Source organism: Drosophila ananassae (genome assembly GCF_017639315.1).
Source record: "Drosophila ananassae strain 14024-0371.13 chromosome 4 unlocalized genomic scaffold, ASM1763931v2 tig00000054, whole genome shotgun sequence".
Taxonomy (NCBI): domain Eukaryota; kingdom Metazoa; phylum Arthropoda; class Insecta; order Diptera; family Drosophilidae; genus Drosophila; species Drosophila ananassae.
The window spans coordinates 6735669-6751367 of NW_025319037.1; the positions used below are offsets into that span (position 1 = coordinate 6735669).

The 15699-nt window shown below is 37.1% G+C and overlaps 1 protein-coding gene across 6 annotated transcripts in view; it reads right to left on the reverse strand.

Moving 5' to 3' along the window:
* The window catches only part of LOC6505492 (ephrin type-B receptor 3), a 75527-nt gene that overhangs the window by 34235 nt on the left and 25593 nt on the right, over positions 1-15699 (reverse strand). For all 6 annotated transcript variants that reach the window (XM_014904429.3, XM_001966230.4, XM_032455894.2 and 3 more), the window contains 2 exons: positions 13908-14777; positions 8621-8797 (listed from right to left, as the gene is read on the reverse strand). In XM_014904429.3, the coding sequence (XP_014759915.1) occupies positions 8621-8797; positions 13908-14777 (1047 nt within the window). The remainder of the gene's footprint in view (positions 1-8620; positions 8798-13907; positions 14778-15699) is intronic.

Sequence of the window (15699 nt, forward strand, 5' to 3'; positions counted from 1 at the left end):
GCGCTTGGATGGATTGTGATGGGACCAGTGCGACCGGAATCAGCTCCTAATAGCAAGGCAGAACAAGTCGTCGGTAATACGACGGCTTGGACACCGGAAGCTAACGAGCCACGACAAAGTTTGATTGCATGCATCGGCAAGGAGCAAATAGTAAAATCCGGAAGAGTACATAGTTCCCCACTCATTGAGGATCAACAAGAAGCTAACGAGCCACGACAAGATCAACAAGGAGAGCCGCAGACGGACCCCAATCCACAAGCCCAAGGTTGTCAACTCACAACTGAAGAGCACAGAGTGAAAGGGCCAGTAACCAAGGAAATTCAAGGAGTAGAAGTCACCTCCTATCTGGCATGGGTAACATGCATCTCCGAAAGGGAGCAAGAAGCAAGGTCAAGAGAGGACCAAGAGTCCTGTATGCGCACTGACCAACCAGAAAAAAGGTGTAGTACTTCATGGGATGCCCAAGGAGAATGGTTACGAGGGCGCGAAACAAGGCGAAGGAGACGACAGGTCGGATAGAATTATCGTTGGTAGAGATCTCACCCACATGATTCAAAATTTTTTTTTGTAGTAACTTTAGATTTTTAGTAATTAGTTTTAAGATACACAATATTTTCTATCGCAAGGGTACACATCGGTTCACTAAGACGGTCCAACAACAACGCACAGCCCCTATTATTGAGTACCTCAATGGGGGGGGAGAATGTTGGCACTTAGTGCCAAGACCTACTACCCTAGATGCACACTTAGTAATTTGATCCAATCAATATGCATCAGCATGTCGCAATATAAAAACCCACTAACCGATTTTCTCACCTATAAACAATTAGTAATAAGCATAAAACTATATCCAACCTATTAACCCAGCACTAGTAGACTGCGCCAAAAGCAGAAGCAGCATATCAGCGGGAAGAATGACCGACTGACCGATGCAAGTAAAAACCAGCCAGCTAAGCCGAAATGCGCAAGCAGTACATGAACAAACAATCTGAGTCAGCAGACTCAGAGGTGGGTGACCCTGGCATTAACCTTAGTTTAGCACGTCCAGAACTTTGACCTTTCTTAGATTTAATGATGTATAATTTAGCATCTTATATAAGAGTTATTCTTCTGAAATAAAGACAGTTCCGAAATCAGAGTCAATCGTCTCGTTACTCAATGTCTGAACCACGGCACTTAAAATCAACCTACTTCTAGTGATCCTGTGTAAAACGGTTCACAAGTAGAATCCGCGGCATACCAGTCTACTTCTAGTGTTGCTCCCGTGAAACGGACCACGAGGAGACCCCGCGGCATACCAGTCTAGCTCGAGTGTTGCTCCCGTGAAACGGACCACCAGCAGACCCCGCGCTATCTAACCTACTTAGAGTATTGCTCCCGTGAAACGGACCGCCAGTAGGACCGGCCGATAAGGAATCAGCCGAACCACCATACCACCGGTACTTGAGGAAAACCACCCCAGGACTTCAAGCACATTAACTCATGCCTGATCACAGCAAGCGTCTGGCCAACCCGAGCAGTCCCTTGCAGAATCCAGGTAAATTTAGTCAGGACTATTTACGGTTTTGACTACGACTCCGGGACCTACCGTTACTCCCGTGAGTTCAAGTTTGACGTAGTTGCCGCATAACACTCTACGGACGAACACGGATTGAAGTCTAGACTGGGCGCTAGTGAATTTATACTGAAGGCATAGCTTAACGTCATCAGCGTACATAAGTACAAGTGAATTAGTTAAGGCAAGGGGCAAGTCGTTAATAAACAGTGTAAAAAGTAGGGGTCCAAGATGGCTTCCTTGGGGCACCCCAGATGTGGCGCGGACTAAACGCGAGGTAACATCTTTAAAGAAACGCGTTGGGTTCTCCCAGATAAGTAGCTCGAAATCCAGATAAGAAGATAAGTTGGGAATCCCAAAAGACTGAGTTTACTTATAAGAAGCGAATGGTTAACAGAGTCAAATGCTTTATTGAAATCAGAGCGGTTTGCACTGAGCGTCGGTGCAGTTCTTCAGAACACAGCCTGGAACTCCATCAGGGCCTGGCGAATACACGGGCTTGACCTTAAGAAGATCCGATAACACACCACTTTGATCGAAAGATTGGCGATATCATAAGGATATCATAAGTGTAAGGCTGAGCTGAGCTGCTGCTAGGTGAATACGTAGTTTGAAAAAACTGTGCAAAGAGATCGGCCATTGCCTGATCAGTGTTCGCATAAGAGTTCTCAAACGTAAGCAGTGGGGGAAAAGATACATGTTTACGCTTAGTGTTTAGAAAGTTATAAAACTGCTTCGGATCCTGAGTAAACTGAATCCTGCAGCGGCGAATATAACTCCTATAACATAACATAACACGGTGAAATTGGACCGATCTACTAAGAGTCTTGAATAACTAACTGTACAGCCAGATAGTCTATGTTTATTTAAAAGTCTACTCATACTATTATTTAAGTTGTATACCAAGGCGGATTCGTTGAAGCGGACGGATATTTCCACGGCACACAAACGTCAAAAAATGAGTTTACAGTGAAATAAAATTTTTGTAATGCTAAGTTTATATCATCGCATGCCAGTAAATCAGACCAATCAAATTCCGAAATTAACTTATTTAATTTCATAAAGTCAGACTTACGAAAGAAACGAACTTTATGAGATTTAAGTGAAGACTTAAGGTCAATTAAGGAGTTGTTTTCAATTGAAAGCTCAAGAATGGGATAATATGGATCCTCAGGAGTAGGTCAATTAAGGAGTTGTTTTCAATTGAAAGCTCAAGAGTGGGATGATATGGATCCTCAGGGTCAGAAAGGGCCAAAGTTCTGGAAAGAGTATTTCCATCAGGATCGGAAACGAAACATTAGTCCAGCAGCCGACCTAAAGAATTTCTGACGTGGTTAATTTGCCCGAGTGACATGTCAAACATGCCCACAGGGAAGTCGTGGTGGGAGTTAAGCTGTAAAGACGGTGAATTATCAACATTTGACCACATAAATTCTGGGATATTAAAGTCACCCAGAGCTATCAGCTGGTCACCATCAGACAGACGATCGAAAACCAAACGAATAGCGGACAAATGTTGCCAGTATGTTGGCGGTTCGAACGAAGGTGGTATGTAAGAACAGGTAACATACAAAGATTGATAGGACAAAGTGATTTTGATGCAAAGGAATTCAATGTCACCAAACTCTTGTGATTTTACCTCTTCAGAAACGAGTTTGGAGTCTACAGAGATTAACACTCCTCCTCTTCGCAGAGTTCTATCACATCTAAAAGTGGTGTACCTACTAGGAAAAACTTCGGAGCTTAAGATCTCCGGCTTTAACCAAGTTTCTGTAAATACAATAATGTGAGATGCAAAGAAAGAACTATCAGAATACAGGTTGGAAAGTTTACTATGTAAACCTCTTGTATTCTGATAGGTAAGTGTTAGCGAAGACATTAGTTTTTTAAAACAGAGGAAGATAAGGTGGAAGGTTGGTCAGTGGCCGTAACATGTGGGAGTTTTACACCCACAGGTTTGGTTATTTTTTTTTTCACCGTACTTGGCTGATGTTCTTGGACGAAAATATTTTCTGGCCAAAAGCTGGCGGAACAAATCGTCTTGAACATCTGCAGGGGCACACGTATTTTGAAAGATGACGTATGCCTGGTGTTTGTATCCAGGGATATGGTCTGATTGATCAGAGTTTGATTGTGTGCAGAGCTCAATTCGTTAAAGGAGGGGTGCCAAACACCCAAGCAGAGAAAACTGCAATACCGATGCACAAAATAACAAATACATCTGTGCGTTATTTTTTTCGTATTGTATGACCGATGAAACTATTAAACAAGAAAGAAAAGTTAACTTCGGGCGGAGCCGAAGTTGATATACCCTTGCAGTTAAAGTTGTTCCATTTCCGATATATGGCGTCTATATAGTCGGCCGATCCTTAAGAAATTTGGCAGATCGTATTATATTGCCCAAAATGGAATTCTTAGAAAAAATTCGTCCCAACCCTCTAACTTAAACAACACCAAAGTTATGGCATTTCCGATCAATCAGTTATATGGCACTTATAGAATATAGTCGACCGATCCCGGCCGTTTCGACTTCTATAGTGCCTGCAAACAAATGAAGGGCCTGCGCAAAGTTTTAACTCGATAGCTTTAAAACTGAGAAACTAGTTTGCGTAAAAAGATGCAAGCAGACGACTAAAGTCGAAGAAAATTGGCAAAGAAATCGGATATTCAGCTTATGCAGTGACCAGCTCAGAGCCCGGATTTTAATCAGATTGAAAATCTTTGAGATCTGCTAAAAAAAACCAAAGGCAAAGCACGATATTGCACCGAAGGGACCTGAGGAACTGTTGGTCAGGATAGAAACAGGATGGAAAAATATTTCAAAGGAAATGTTTATGAATTTGGTTGAAAGAATGTCTAGACGCATTAAAAGTGTCATTAAAGCTAAGGGATTGACTTTTTTAAATAAAAAATTATATAAAATATAAACAACTTATTATTGTAATTTTCGTTTTTTTTTTTATGTATAGTAGAAATGAGTATAGATTATTGAAAAATTTTGGCGATTAATAAATTTTTACCACTTTTATACCACTTTGAACTCAAAAGTGACAAACAAGTATCCACACGTGCTCGCCACTGTACATGACTTTGCTCTTCGCATATGACAGAGCAATCCAACAACAAAGGAAGAACGAAAGCAATAGGAGGATAGGGCACCCCTGGGCCACCCCTTATTAAATCTGCAAACGGTGCTTTTTTAGACTCAAATCACCATTTAGTCCAGTGTTTTTCTAATTTATTTAATTCCTCTAAATAATAGATTTTTTCTCAAGGCTCTCAAAATTCGCGATTGTTTCGGTAATGACTTATTTCTTAGACTCAAATCTCTTATCATCCTTTAATTACTTTAGGTTTGAAAACAGATAATAGTCGCAGGGGGCTAAATCTGGAGAATATGCTGGATGGGGTAGAAGTTTGTATCTCAATGCGTGAATTTGGGTCATCACAAACAAGTGTGCACACGTTCATTGTCTTGATGGAACAGCACTTTCTTCTTGGCCAAATGCGGCCGTTTCGGCTTTCAGTCAACGTCGAAACCGTCCAAAAGCTTTGAATAATATTAGGTGATTGTTTTACCTTTTTCGAGGTAATCAATGTGAATGACACTGTGTGCAACACAAACAACTGTGGTCATGACCTTGGTGGCTGACAGAATCAGCTTGGCCTTCTTTGTTTCAATTTGGTTCACCCAAAACAACCCAAATACCGATTCTGAATAACGATAGAACGAATAACGATAGAAATTTTCAAATTTACGTTATTAATGGTTATTTTGAGTCGAAAGCCCCAGCAGCTAGTGTTCGTGTTATTATAAATTAAGTCTAGTATTTGATAAAATAATAATATTTATAACATACACTATCGGCAGGGCCACATTTCATTTAGCTCTGACACAGCTTATTCCGCCTTCAAATTTTCAATTCAGCTGAAATAATTTGTTGGAAAATTACAATGTGCGACAAAAACATTTTTGTTTAAGTTACTTTTTGATTGTTTTCGGTTTTAAGTGATAAGTTTTCCTGTTTATGTTAAATTTTTATGATAAATAACGCCCGTTTTTGCATATCTCACAGACTTATAATCACATATTGAAAAACAAATTTTTTTAACCGTTATAAGCGTTTATGCAAGTTCAATATGTATTAATTAAAATGTATTAGGCAAATATGCCGTAAGGCTTTTATCACAATGCTTTAAACATTTTTTTCTCCCAGCTCTATACAAAAATGCGACTATGGTACTTGCTACGCGAGGATACCTCTGAAAAAAACAAAAAAAAAATATGAAAAAAATCACTTCTAAATAAATAATATTTATTGAAAGTAAAAAACAAGAAAGGAAAGCTAACTTCGGGCGGAGCCGTAGTTGATATACACTTGCAGTAAAGGTTTGTGTCATTTCCGATCGTTCAGTTATATGGCGCTATAGGATATAGTCGGACGATCCTTATGAAATTTGGCAAATCAAATTTTTTTGTCCAAAATAGAATCCGTACCAAGTCCCATCTTTATAACTTAAAAAACATCAAAGTTATGCCAATTCCGATCGATCTATGACAGCTATGGGATATAGTCGGCCAATCCTTATGAAATTTTGTAGACGAGATATTTTGGCCAAAAATAACATTTGTTGAAAGTCCCAATCCTCTAACTTAAAAATCACCAAAGTTATGGTATTTCCGATCAATCAGTTATATGGCAGCTATAGGATATAGTTGACTGATCAAAATAATTCAATATGCCAAATTTCATAAGGATCGGCCGACAATATACGATCCGCTATATACATATCTAATAATATAGGATGCGTGGCGCCACCTAGCGGACTGCGACTGAACTGCAAGGGTATATCAACTTCGGCTCCGCCCGAAGTTAGCTTTCCTTTCTTGTTTGTGTAAATTAATTTTGTATTTATTATACTAAAATTAAAATATTATTAAATTAAATATTTTTTTTATTTATCTTTTTTTACCTTCTCTTTTTATACCTTGCAGAGGGCATTATAATTTTGGTCAAAAGTGTGCAACGCAGTGAAGGAGACATCTCCGACCCTATAAAGTATATATATTCTTGATCAGGATCACCTCCTGACTCGATATAAGCATGTCCGTCTGACCGTCTGTCTGGTCTGTCTGTCTGTCGGTTTCTACGCAAACTAGTCTCAGTTTTAGAGCTATCGAGTTGAAACTTTGCACACACCCTTCTTTCCTTTGCAGGTTGTATATAAGTCGGAACGGCCGGGATCGGTCGACTATATCCTATAGCTGCCATATAACTGATTGATCGGAAATGCCATAACTTTGGTGTTTTTTAAGTTGGAGGGTTGGGACTTTCCACACATGTTATATTTGGCCAAAATTTCTCGTCTACAAAATTTTATAAGGATTGGTCGACTATATCCTATAGCTGTCATAGATCGATCGGAATTGGCATAACTTTGATGTTTTTTAAGTTAAAAAGATGGGACTTGGTACGGATTCTATTTTGGACAAAATAATTAGATTTGCCAAATTTAATAAGGATTGGCCGAATATATCATATAGCTGCCATATAACTGAACGATCGGAATTGGCATAGAAAGATGGGACTTGGTACAGATTCCATTTTGGGCAAAATAATCTTATTTGACAAATTTCATTGGGATCGGCCAACTATATCCCATAGCCGCCATATAACTGAACGATCAGAAATGGCACAACTGCAAGGGTATATCAACTTCTAACTTTTAAGTTAGCTTTCCTTTCTTGTTTTAAAGTGAATTTTTTACCTGTTTTTTGGTTTTTTCAGAGGTATCCTCGCGTAGCAATTCCATAGTCGCTTTTTTTGAATAGAGCTAAGAGAAAAATTGTTTAAAGCATTGTGATAAAAGCCGAACGGTATATTTGCTTAAGGCGGCAGGATGGTTTCAGAGGCTGAAAAATATCAGATTTTTGTGATTTTTTTTTATGTCTGACTAAATATATCAATTCAATTTGTTTACACGATTATTGGTTATATTTGGAGAGTATTTAGGAATTTTTATTTTTAAGAAATAATTATAATTTATCCCGTGACGGGCAGTCGGCCGGAGTCGCTTCCAAAAATTGTTCTCTTGCGGTGCGTAAAGTCTGGCCTTACAGTGTTCTCGGAAATAAAAAAATTGAATTGATTTTCTTAAAATATTAGTTTCTTGTGCGGATGAACGAAACCATTTTGAAAAATAAGCGATTTTGAATTTTTGGCGCGGTTCTAAAGTCGGAGGTACCATTTTTACATAAAAATCCGCCCATTATTGCCCGTAAAAATGGTAAAAAAAAAAAAAAATTTTTTTTAAAAGCGTTCGTTCATCCGCAAGTATTTATTGTATTAAGGATGTGTGCAAAATTTTATTTAGATCCGAGCATTACTTTTTGAGTTACGTTACGCACCGACTTGAAAAAGTTGTTTTGAGAAAAACGCGTCTAAAGTTTTAAAAGCAATGGAAAGTACATGGAGAGAAAGAAACTAGAAAATTGGTATCTCAGCAAGATTTAGTCCGATCGACATGAAACTTTCACAGAATATTCCTAAGATAATGTTCTATTATATAAAAAATTTGTGAAAAAAAAATTTTTTTTAAGTCTCAAACCATTCTGCCCCCTTAATACATTTTAATTAATAGATATTGAACTTGCATTAATGCTTATAACGATAAAAAAATATTTTCACAATACATATGTGATTATTAGGCTGTGAAATATGCAAAAACGCGTGTTATCAGACCAGAAATTAACTTTATTGGTGTTTTCGGCCCATATTTTTTTTTTTATTAAATAAAATAAGCTGATAAGTTTAACAATTGAATAGTTGCTAATAAATCGCTTGGTAATATGAATCTTACAATGTGTCAACCCAGAAGAGAGATGCTCGTATAGGTTTTTGCCTTCCTATATATTAAATAATTAATATATATATATTATATATAATATTTATATTTGTGTTACACCTATTTAATATATTATAAATGTTAAATAAATAATAATTTGTTTATTGTAAATTGGTATAACAACATACAACAAGTAAATAGTTATGTTTATCAACTCACCTTCATTGCTGGCATAGTCTAAAGGTAATGGCAAATGATTTCCAGATTTTTTGTCAATTTCATCTTGATGCTTGGATCGCATAAAATATACTGTTGCGACTATAAAGATGACCAAAAATAAGACTCCAGTCACTATGGCACCAGCAATAAAGCGCACTTGGTCAGAATCATCGTAACCTGTTTTAATAGAATGATTATTTTAAAATTTTTTGGAGTGACACATTTTATTATAATGAACTTCATATAGAAGGAAAGGAAATGCCAACTAAGGAAGCAGACCCGTAGTTCCGAAGTTCGGGAGGAGATGTTGTGTACCAAGCCCCATCTTTCTTACTTAAAAAACACCAAAGGTATGCCAATTCCGATCGTTCTATGACAGCTATAGGATATAGTATATAGTAAAGTCCTTGTGATATTTTGTAGATTAGATATTTATAATATAACATGTGTGGAAAGTCCCTACCCTTTAACTTTAAAATATACAAGGTGTGTGTCAAAAGTTTCCAAACTTTTCAAAAAGAAAAAAAACTACAAAATAGTTTGGAATGAAACTTTGCATTTATTCAAAATAGTCTCCCTCCGACTCAATACAACGATTTGCACGATTTAAAAGTGATTCGAATGAGTGTTTTAGCTCGTCAACCGGGATGGCCTAGAGTATGTCGGTCGTCGCCTTTTCAATGGACTTTATGTCATCAAAATATCTTCCTTTCATTGCCAATTTTAATTTTCCAAATAGGAAAAAGTCACACGGAAAAAGTCGCAAAATTAGGATCTTTTCGTGCTTCAATAACGACGTCTTTCGAATGTTGAATGCGAAGCGCCTTTTCGTGCTCTTTGAGTGGGTGTGGAACAAACCGTGCACAAAACTTCCGCATACCCAAATGCTCAATCAAAATGCGATGAATAGACTTATAGGATATCTCCAACTCCATTTCCATGAATCTCAAAGAAGATTTTGGTTCTTTTTTGACAAAATCACGAACAATTTGAATGTTTTCATCAATAACAGCCCTTTTCGGACGGCCCGAATGTTCGTCGTCTTCCAGGCTTTCACGACCATTTTTAAAACGATTAAACCACTCGTAAGTTGAGGTACGGGATAGACAATCATCACCATAAACTTGTTTCATCAATTTATGAGTCTCGGTGAAAGTTTTACCGAGTTTAAATCAAAACTTAATAACCGCTCTTTGCTCCATGATTTTTCGTCGACCAACTAACACAAGGTACTGTCACTTAAAACGCAATAATTCCAATTCAACTGTTCCAAATGTCTTGAAATTTGGAGGGAAAATCGGTGAATAATGTATCTTTCAAACGCATATACTCACACAAAGATGGCGGCACCAGAAAATGCCCTGGCAGAAAAGTTCGGAAACTTTTGACACACACCTTGTATATATGGTAGCTATAGGATATAGTCTGCCTGCAAACAAAGGAAGGATGTGTGGAAAGTTTCATCTTGATAGCTTTAAAACTGAGAGACTAGTTTGCGACTAGTAAAATTTTAATGCCCTCTGCCAAGCTATAAAAAAAAGAAAAGGCCAAGAACAACATAAATTACGCGTCGCGAAACAACACTGTATTTATCTGAAAACTAGCTGCAACTAGAAGGATTCATCGTAGCATCCACATGCATCGATTGTAAAAGGAAAGTGGCAGCAGGATTAAAGGATCCGAAAGCAAACCGCAGGTATTTGTGAACAAAATTTAAAGTCGAGAAAAGGCATATTAAAAGTCTTTATCCTATCATTTATCCTTCCAATTCTTGGCGCATACGTACTTAAAACAAGAAAGGAAAGCTAACTTCGGGCGTCTATAGGATATTATCGGCTGATCCTTATAAAATTTGGCAGATCGGTTTATATTGCCCAAAATGGAATCCGTAGAAAATCCCATCATTCTAGCTTAAAAAACTCAAAAGTTATGCTAATTCCGATCGTTCAGTTATATGGCAGCTATAGGACATAGTTGGCCGATCCTTATGAAATTTGGCAAATCGTATTATTTTGCCCAAAATATAATCTGTACCAAGTCCCATCTTTCTAACATAATAACAACAAAGTTATTTCAATTCCGATCGTTCTCATCATCAAAATATCTTATGTACAAAATTTTATAAGGACCGACTATATTCTATAGCTGTCATAGCACGATCGAAGTTATCGCTTAACTTTGGTATTTTTTAGTTAGAAAGATGGGATTTAGTACAGATTCTATTTTGAAAAAAACAATCTGATTTGTCGAATTTCATAAGGATCGGCCGACTATATCCTATAGCTGCCATATAACTGATTGATCGGAAATGCTATAACTTGGTTGTTTTTAAAGTTAGAAGGATGGGAGTTTCAATGGATTCCTCTTTTGGCAAAATAATTCGATTTGCCAAATTTCATAAGGATCGGCCAACTATATACGATCCGCTATATATCTAATAATATAAGATGCGTGGCGCCACCTAGCGGACTGCGACTCAACTGCAAGCGTATATACACTTCGGCTCCGCCCGAAGTTGGCTTTCCTTTCTGGTTTTATTTAAAAAAGTCATTATACCCACTTTTGCACGTTTGTGTTTTTCCCAAATATTAGTGAAACAGAAGCATTATCCTAATACTTTGAAGATCAATCTCCCAGACTTCGGGGACAAATGTGCTTACCGTATTAAAGGGTAATTGAAGGGAAATCATTTTTCAACAAGATTGAGACCCCAAGCACACGGCTAAAATCTTAGAAAATGGGTTTAAAATGGGATTAAAATCTTAGAATTAAAATTATGCATAGGCGTATTAAAAGTGTCATTAAAAGCACAAACGTGCAAGAGTGGATACATTGACTTTTATTAAATATAAAATATAAACAACTTATTATTTGAATTTCTGATTTCTAAAGATTGGCAAAAAAAAATTTTGGCGATTAATAAATTTTCACCACTTTTAAAATATTTTGAACTCAGAATTGATAAACATGTATCCACATATTTTTTTTTTTTTTTTTTTTTGATAGCAGGGTAACGTTTATTTAAAACTGATATCCACATATGCTCGCCATTGTAGGTACACTTAAAAACTTTACAATTTGAAGCCATTTTGGTCAACACCAATTGTTTAATATGCTTTTTTATTTTGATCGTTTGTGGTGTCGATTTATAGCTACTGTTGGCACCTAGTGCCAAGACCTACTACCCTATATTCACACTTAGTAATCTGATCTAATCAATGATCATCATTATGTCGCAATACACAATACTCAGACCCACTAACCTATTGGCACACCCAGTAATAATTATACCCTTGCAGAGGGTATTATAATTTTGGTCAAAAGTGTGCAACGCAGTGAAGGAGACATCTCCGACCCTATAAAGTATATATATTCTTGATCAAGATCACCTCCTGATTCGATATGAGCATGTCCGTCTGTCCGTCAGTCCGTCTGTCCGTCTGTCTGTTTCTACGCAAACTAGTCTCTCAGTTTTAGAGCTATCGAGTTGAAACTTTGCACACACCCTTCTTTCTGTTGCAGGCAGTATATAAGTCGGAACGGCCGGGATCGGTCGACTATATCCTATAGCTGTCATATAACTGATTGATCGGAAATGCCATAACTTTGGTGTTTTTTAAGTTGGAGGGTTGAGACTTTCCACACATGTTATATTTGACCAAAATATCTTGTGTACAAAATTTCATAAGGATCGGCCGACTATATCCTATAGCTGTCATAGAACGATCGAAATTGGCATAACTTTGTTGTTTTTTAAGTTAGAAAGATGGGATTTGGTACAGATTCAATTTTGGGAAACAAAATCTGATTTGTCGAATTTCATAAGGATCGGCCAACTATATCCTATAGCTGTCATATAACTGATTGATCGGAAATGCTATAACTTCGTTGTTTTTCAAGTTAGAAGCATGGGAGTTTCAATGGATTCCTCTTTTGGCAAAATAATTCGATATGCCAAATTTCATAAGGATCGGCCGACTATATACGATCCGCTATATATCTAATGATATAAGATGCGTGGCGCCACCTAGCGGACTGCGACTCAACTGCAAGGGTATATGAACTTCGGCTCCGCCCGAAGTTAGCTTTCCTTTCTTGTTAACAATAAGCGTGAAACAATATCCAACCTAATAAGCAAGCAAGCAAAGCCAGCTAGCTAAGCCGAAATGCATGTACAAGCAATGCATGAACAAGCAATCTGAATCAGCAGACTCAGAGGTAGGTGACACTGGCATTAACACGTCCATAACATTGGCCTGCTCTAGACTTAGGTATGTATAATTTAGCATCTTATATAATTGCGAATACAGACTAGATCGGTTCGTTACTCAGTGTCAAGGTATGGCACTTAACACCAACCTACTTCGAGTGGCTCCTGTGTAAAATGGACTACAAGTAGGACTCTCTTAAAGTTATCTCGTGGCTCCAGTGTAAACGGACCATAAGTAGAACTTTCATCATTGAACCTACTGGTAGTAGGCCGATACGAAATCAGCCGAAACCCCGTATCATCTGTACTTGAGGAGAACCAACCCAGGACTTCAAGTATGTTACATCAACTCCAGCCTGATCACAGCAAGCGCCTGAGCAACCCGATCAGTCCCTTGCAGAATCCAGGTATGTACATTCAGTTCAGAACCTTTATACGTTCTTTTGACTACGACTCCGGAACCTACCGTTATGCCCGCGAGTTAAAATTCACGGACGAACAGCTACTCTGCGATAAAAAATATGACGAAAAAAACCCGCCGCATATAAGATATTTTGCCATGACTTTTTAAAAATATGAGATTGAAAACTCCAATTTAATTGACGAATATATTTAACCACCTACAATAAATTCAATAAAATTATTTCGAGTTTTCCCTTAAATCCAAAACTAAAACTTGGTATGATCTACTGATTTCAATAAGAAAATAAAAATCTTCCGTAGGAAAATGTTTGGGTAAAAATCTTAGAAGACCAAAAATTAATGTATAAAATCGGAGATTTCAACTTTGGATGAGTATTTCAAAGATATGGTAACTGCTTGATACCTTTTTTTAATTTTAGTTGGTACACATACATTTCAAAAATGATATGCACTAAAAACAATGATAGTCAACACAATTAAATGGGCTACACAATTCAATATATGGTAAATTTTGATCAATTTCTTCTCTTAGGTAGAGAAGTCACTTTATGCTATTAAATTATTATTTTTTTATTTGATAGTATCGATTTTTACAGATTTTTTATTTAAAATATTATATACTTAATATATACATTATATATTTAATTTAATTACCTGAATTTATTGGGTGAGAAGTTTTGGCATAGATTATGCTACTGTAAGATCCATATCCATTTAAAGTTTTACAACGTACTTGAAATCCATATTCGGTATTTTCTTGCAAGTCTTCTATTTGGGCTTTTGTCTCCTTGGTACTTAAAGACGATTTATTATTGGCATCTAGATCATGTTTTGGAAACCAACGTATTTCATAAAACTCCAAAGGAAAATCACTATGTACAGGCTTATCCCACGCAAGATTGGCATTGTTGTTAGTTATAGACAATATGCGTAAATTAAATGAAGTGGTAAGCTGAACAGATTCAGTTGTAAATACAATTTCTTCATACTCTGTCTTTATCTCATTTAAATCTAAAAGTGTATTTACAGAAGATGCATTAGTGAATGAATGATCGTTAAGCACAAAATCGCTTGAGTTACTAATAAAATGGGACACCCCATGAGTCGAATGAATCTGAACTGTATAAATAGTTGAAGGTTCCAGATTTGAAAGGGTTACTTTTGTTTCAGTAAATGTATCACTTGCGGGATTATACATTACATTCGAGTTGCACATTTTGCATAGTAGTTTATAAACAATATCGCTGTGATATTTTTTGGTTTGGTCATCAGTTAACTGGAATTCATTTTTTTTTGGAGCAGTCCAAGAAATAATGGCACTTGTTTGATCAATAAAAAGTAGAGTAAGATTTTTGGGAGCAGGTGGAGGACTGTAACAGGGCATGTGTTTTTGATCGCGTGGATTCCTGAAATATCCAGGCAAGCATTTACAAAATGCAGATCCAGGTTTCGAAGTATTTGAATTAGGCGGGCATGGAGTACATTTCATCACATCGGCCGATTTGAAAGTCCCAATTGCACATTCTACAAAAAAAACCGTATTAATATAGTTGTAAGATATATTTTTTTGCCAATTAAAACAAAAACAAGAAAGGAAAGCTAACTTCGGGCGGACCCGAAGTGATATACCCTTGCAGTTAAGGTTGTGGCATTCATGATCGTTCAGTTATATGGCGGCTATCGGATATAGTCGGCCGATCCTGACATGTGACAATATAACATGTGTAGAAAGTCCCAACCCTCTAACTTTAAAAACACCAAAGTTATGGCATTTCCGACATATACTGCCTGTAAACAAAAGAGGGATGTGTCCAAAGTTTCAACTCGATTGCTTCAAAACTGAGAGACACATTTGCGTAGAAACAGACAGGCGGACAGGAGATGGATCCTGATCAAGAATTAATATACTTGGACCTATAATTTTGGTCGAAAGTGTGGAACGCAGTTGCATTTATACCCTCTGCAAGGGTATAAATATAGAAAGCATTTGGAAATAAAGGTAACTTCTGACAATTAATCGTATAAATCATCCTATGCCCTATTCATGCATACATTTCATTGGCATTAATGAAATATTGGTTTCATTAGAACATTTTCTTAGGTTTCTTCTTTTAGATAGTTTTCCTCTGTGAGAGCGAGTAAAAAAAATAAATAGAAACTTTTTAGAAATTTTCATAAGGATTGTTTAATTATATGTCGGGTCAAGCACCCGCCGGAAAGAAGTTTGGCCGGCAATAATTTATTGAGTTCGTGACGTCACTTCTTTTATATTTATGTTCGCATCGCCCGCTCTCGTGCATTCGATCGGCCACTTGCATCTGCCGTCATGCACTAGCATTTGTCTCGCTCTCTCCCGGGCTCTCTCGATCGCTCCGCAGCATCAAGTGTTGAGCCGCGCTCCCGTTTTGTATTCTAATTCGGTCTTCACCCCCTCGCAGTCACATCT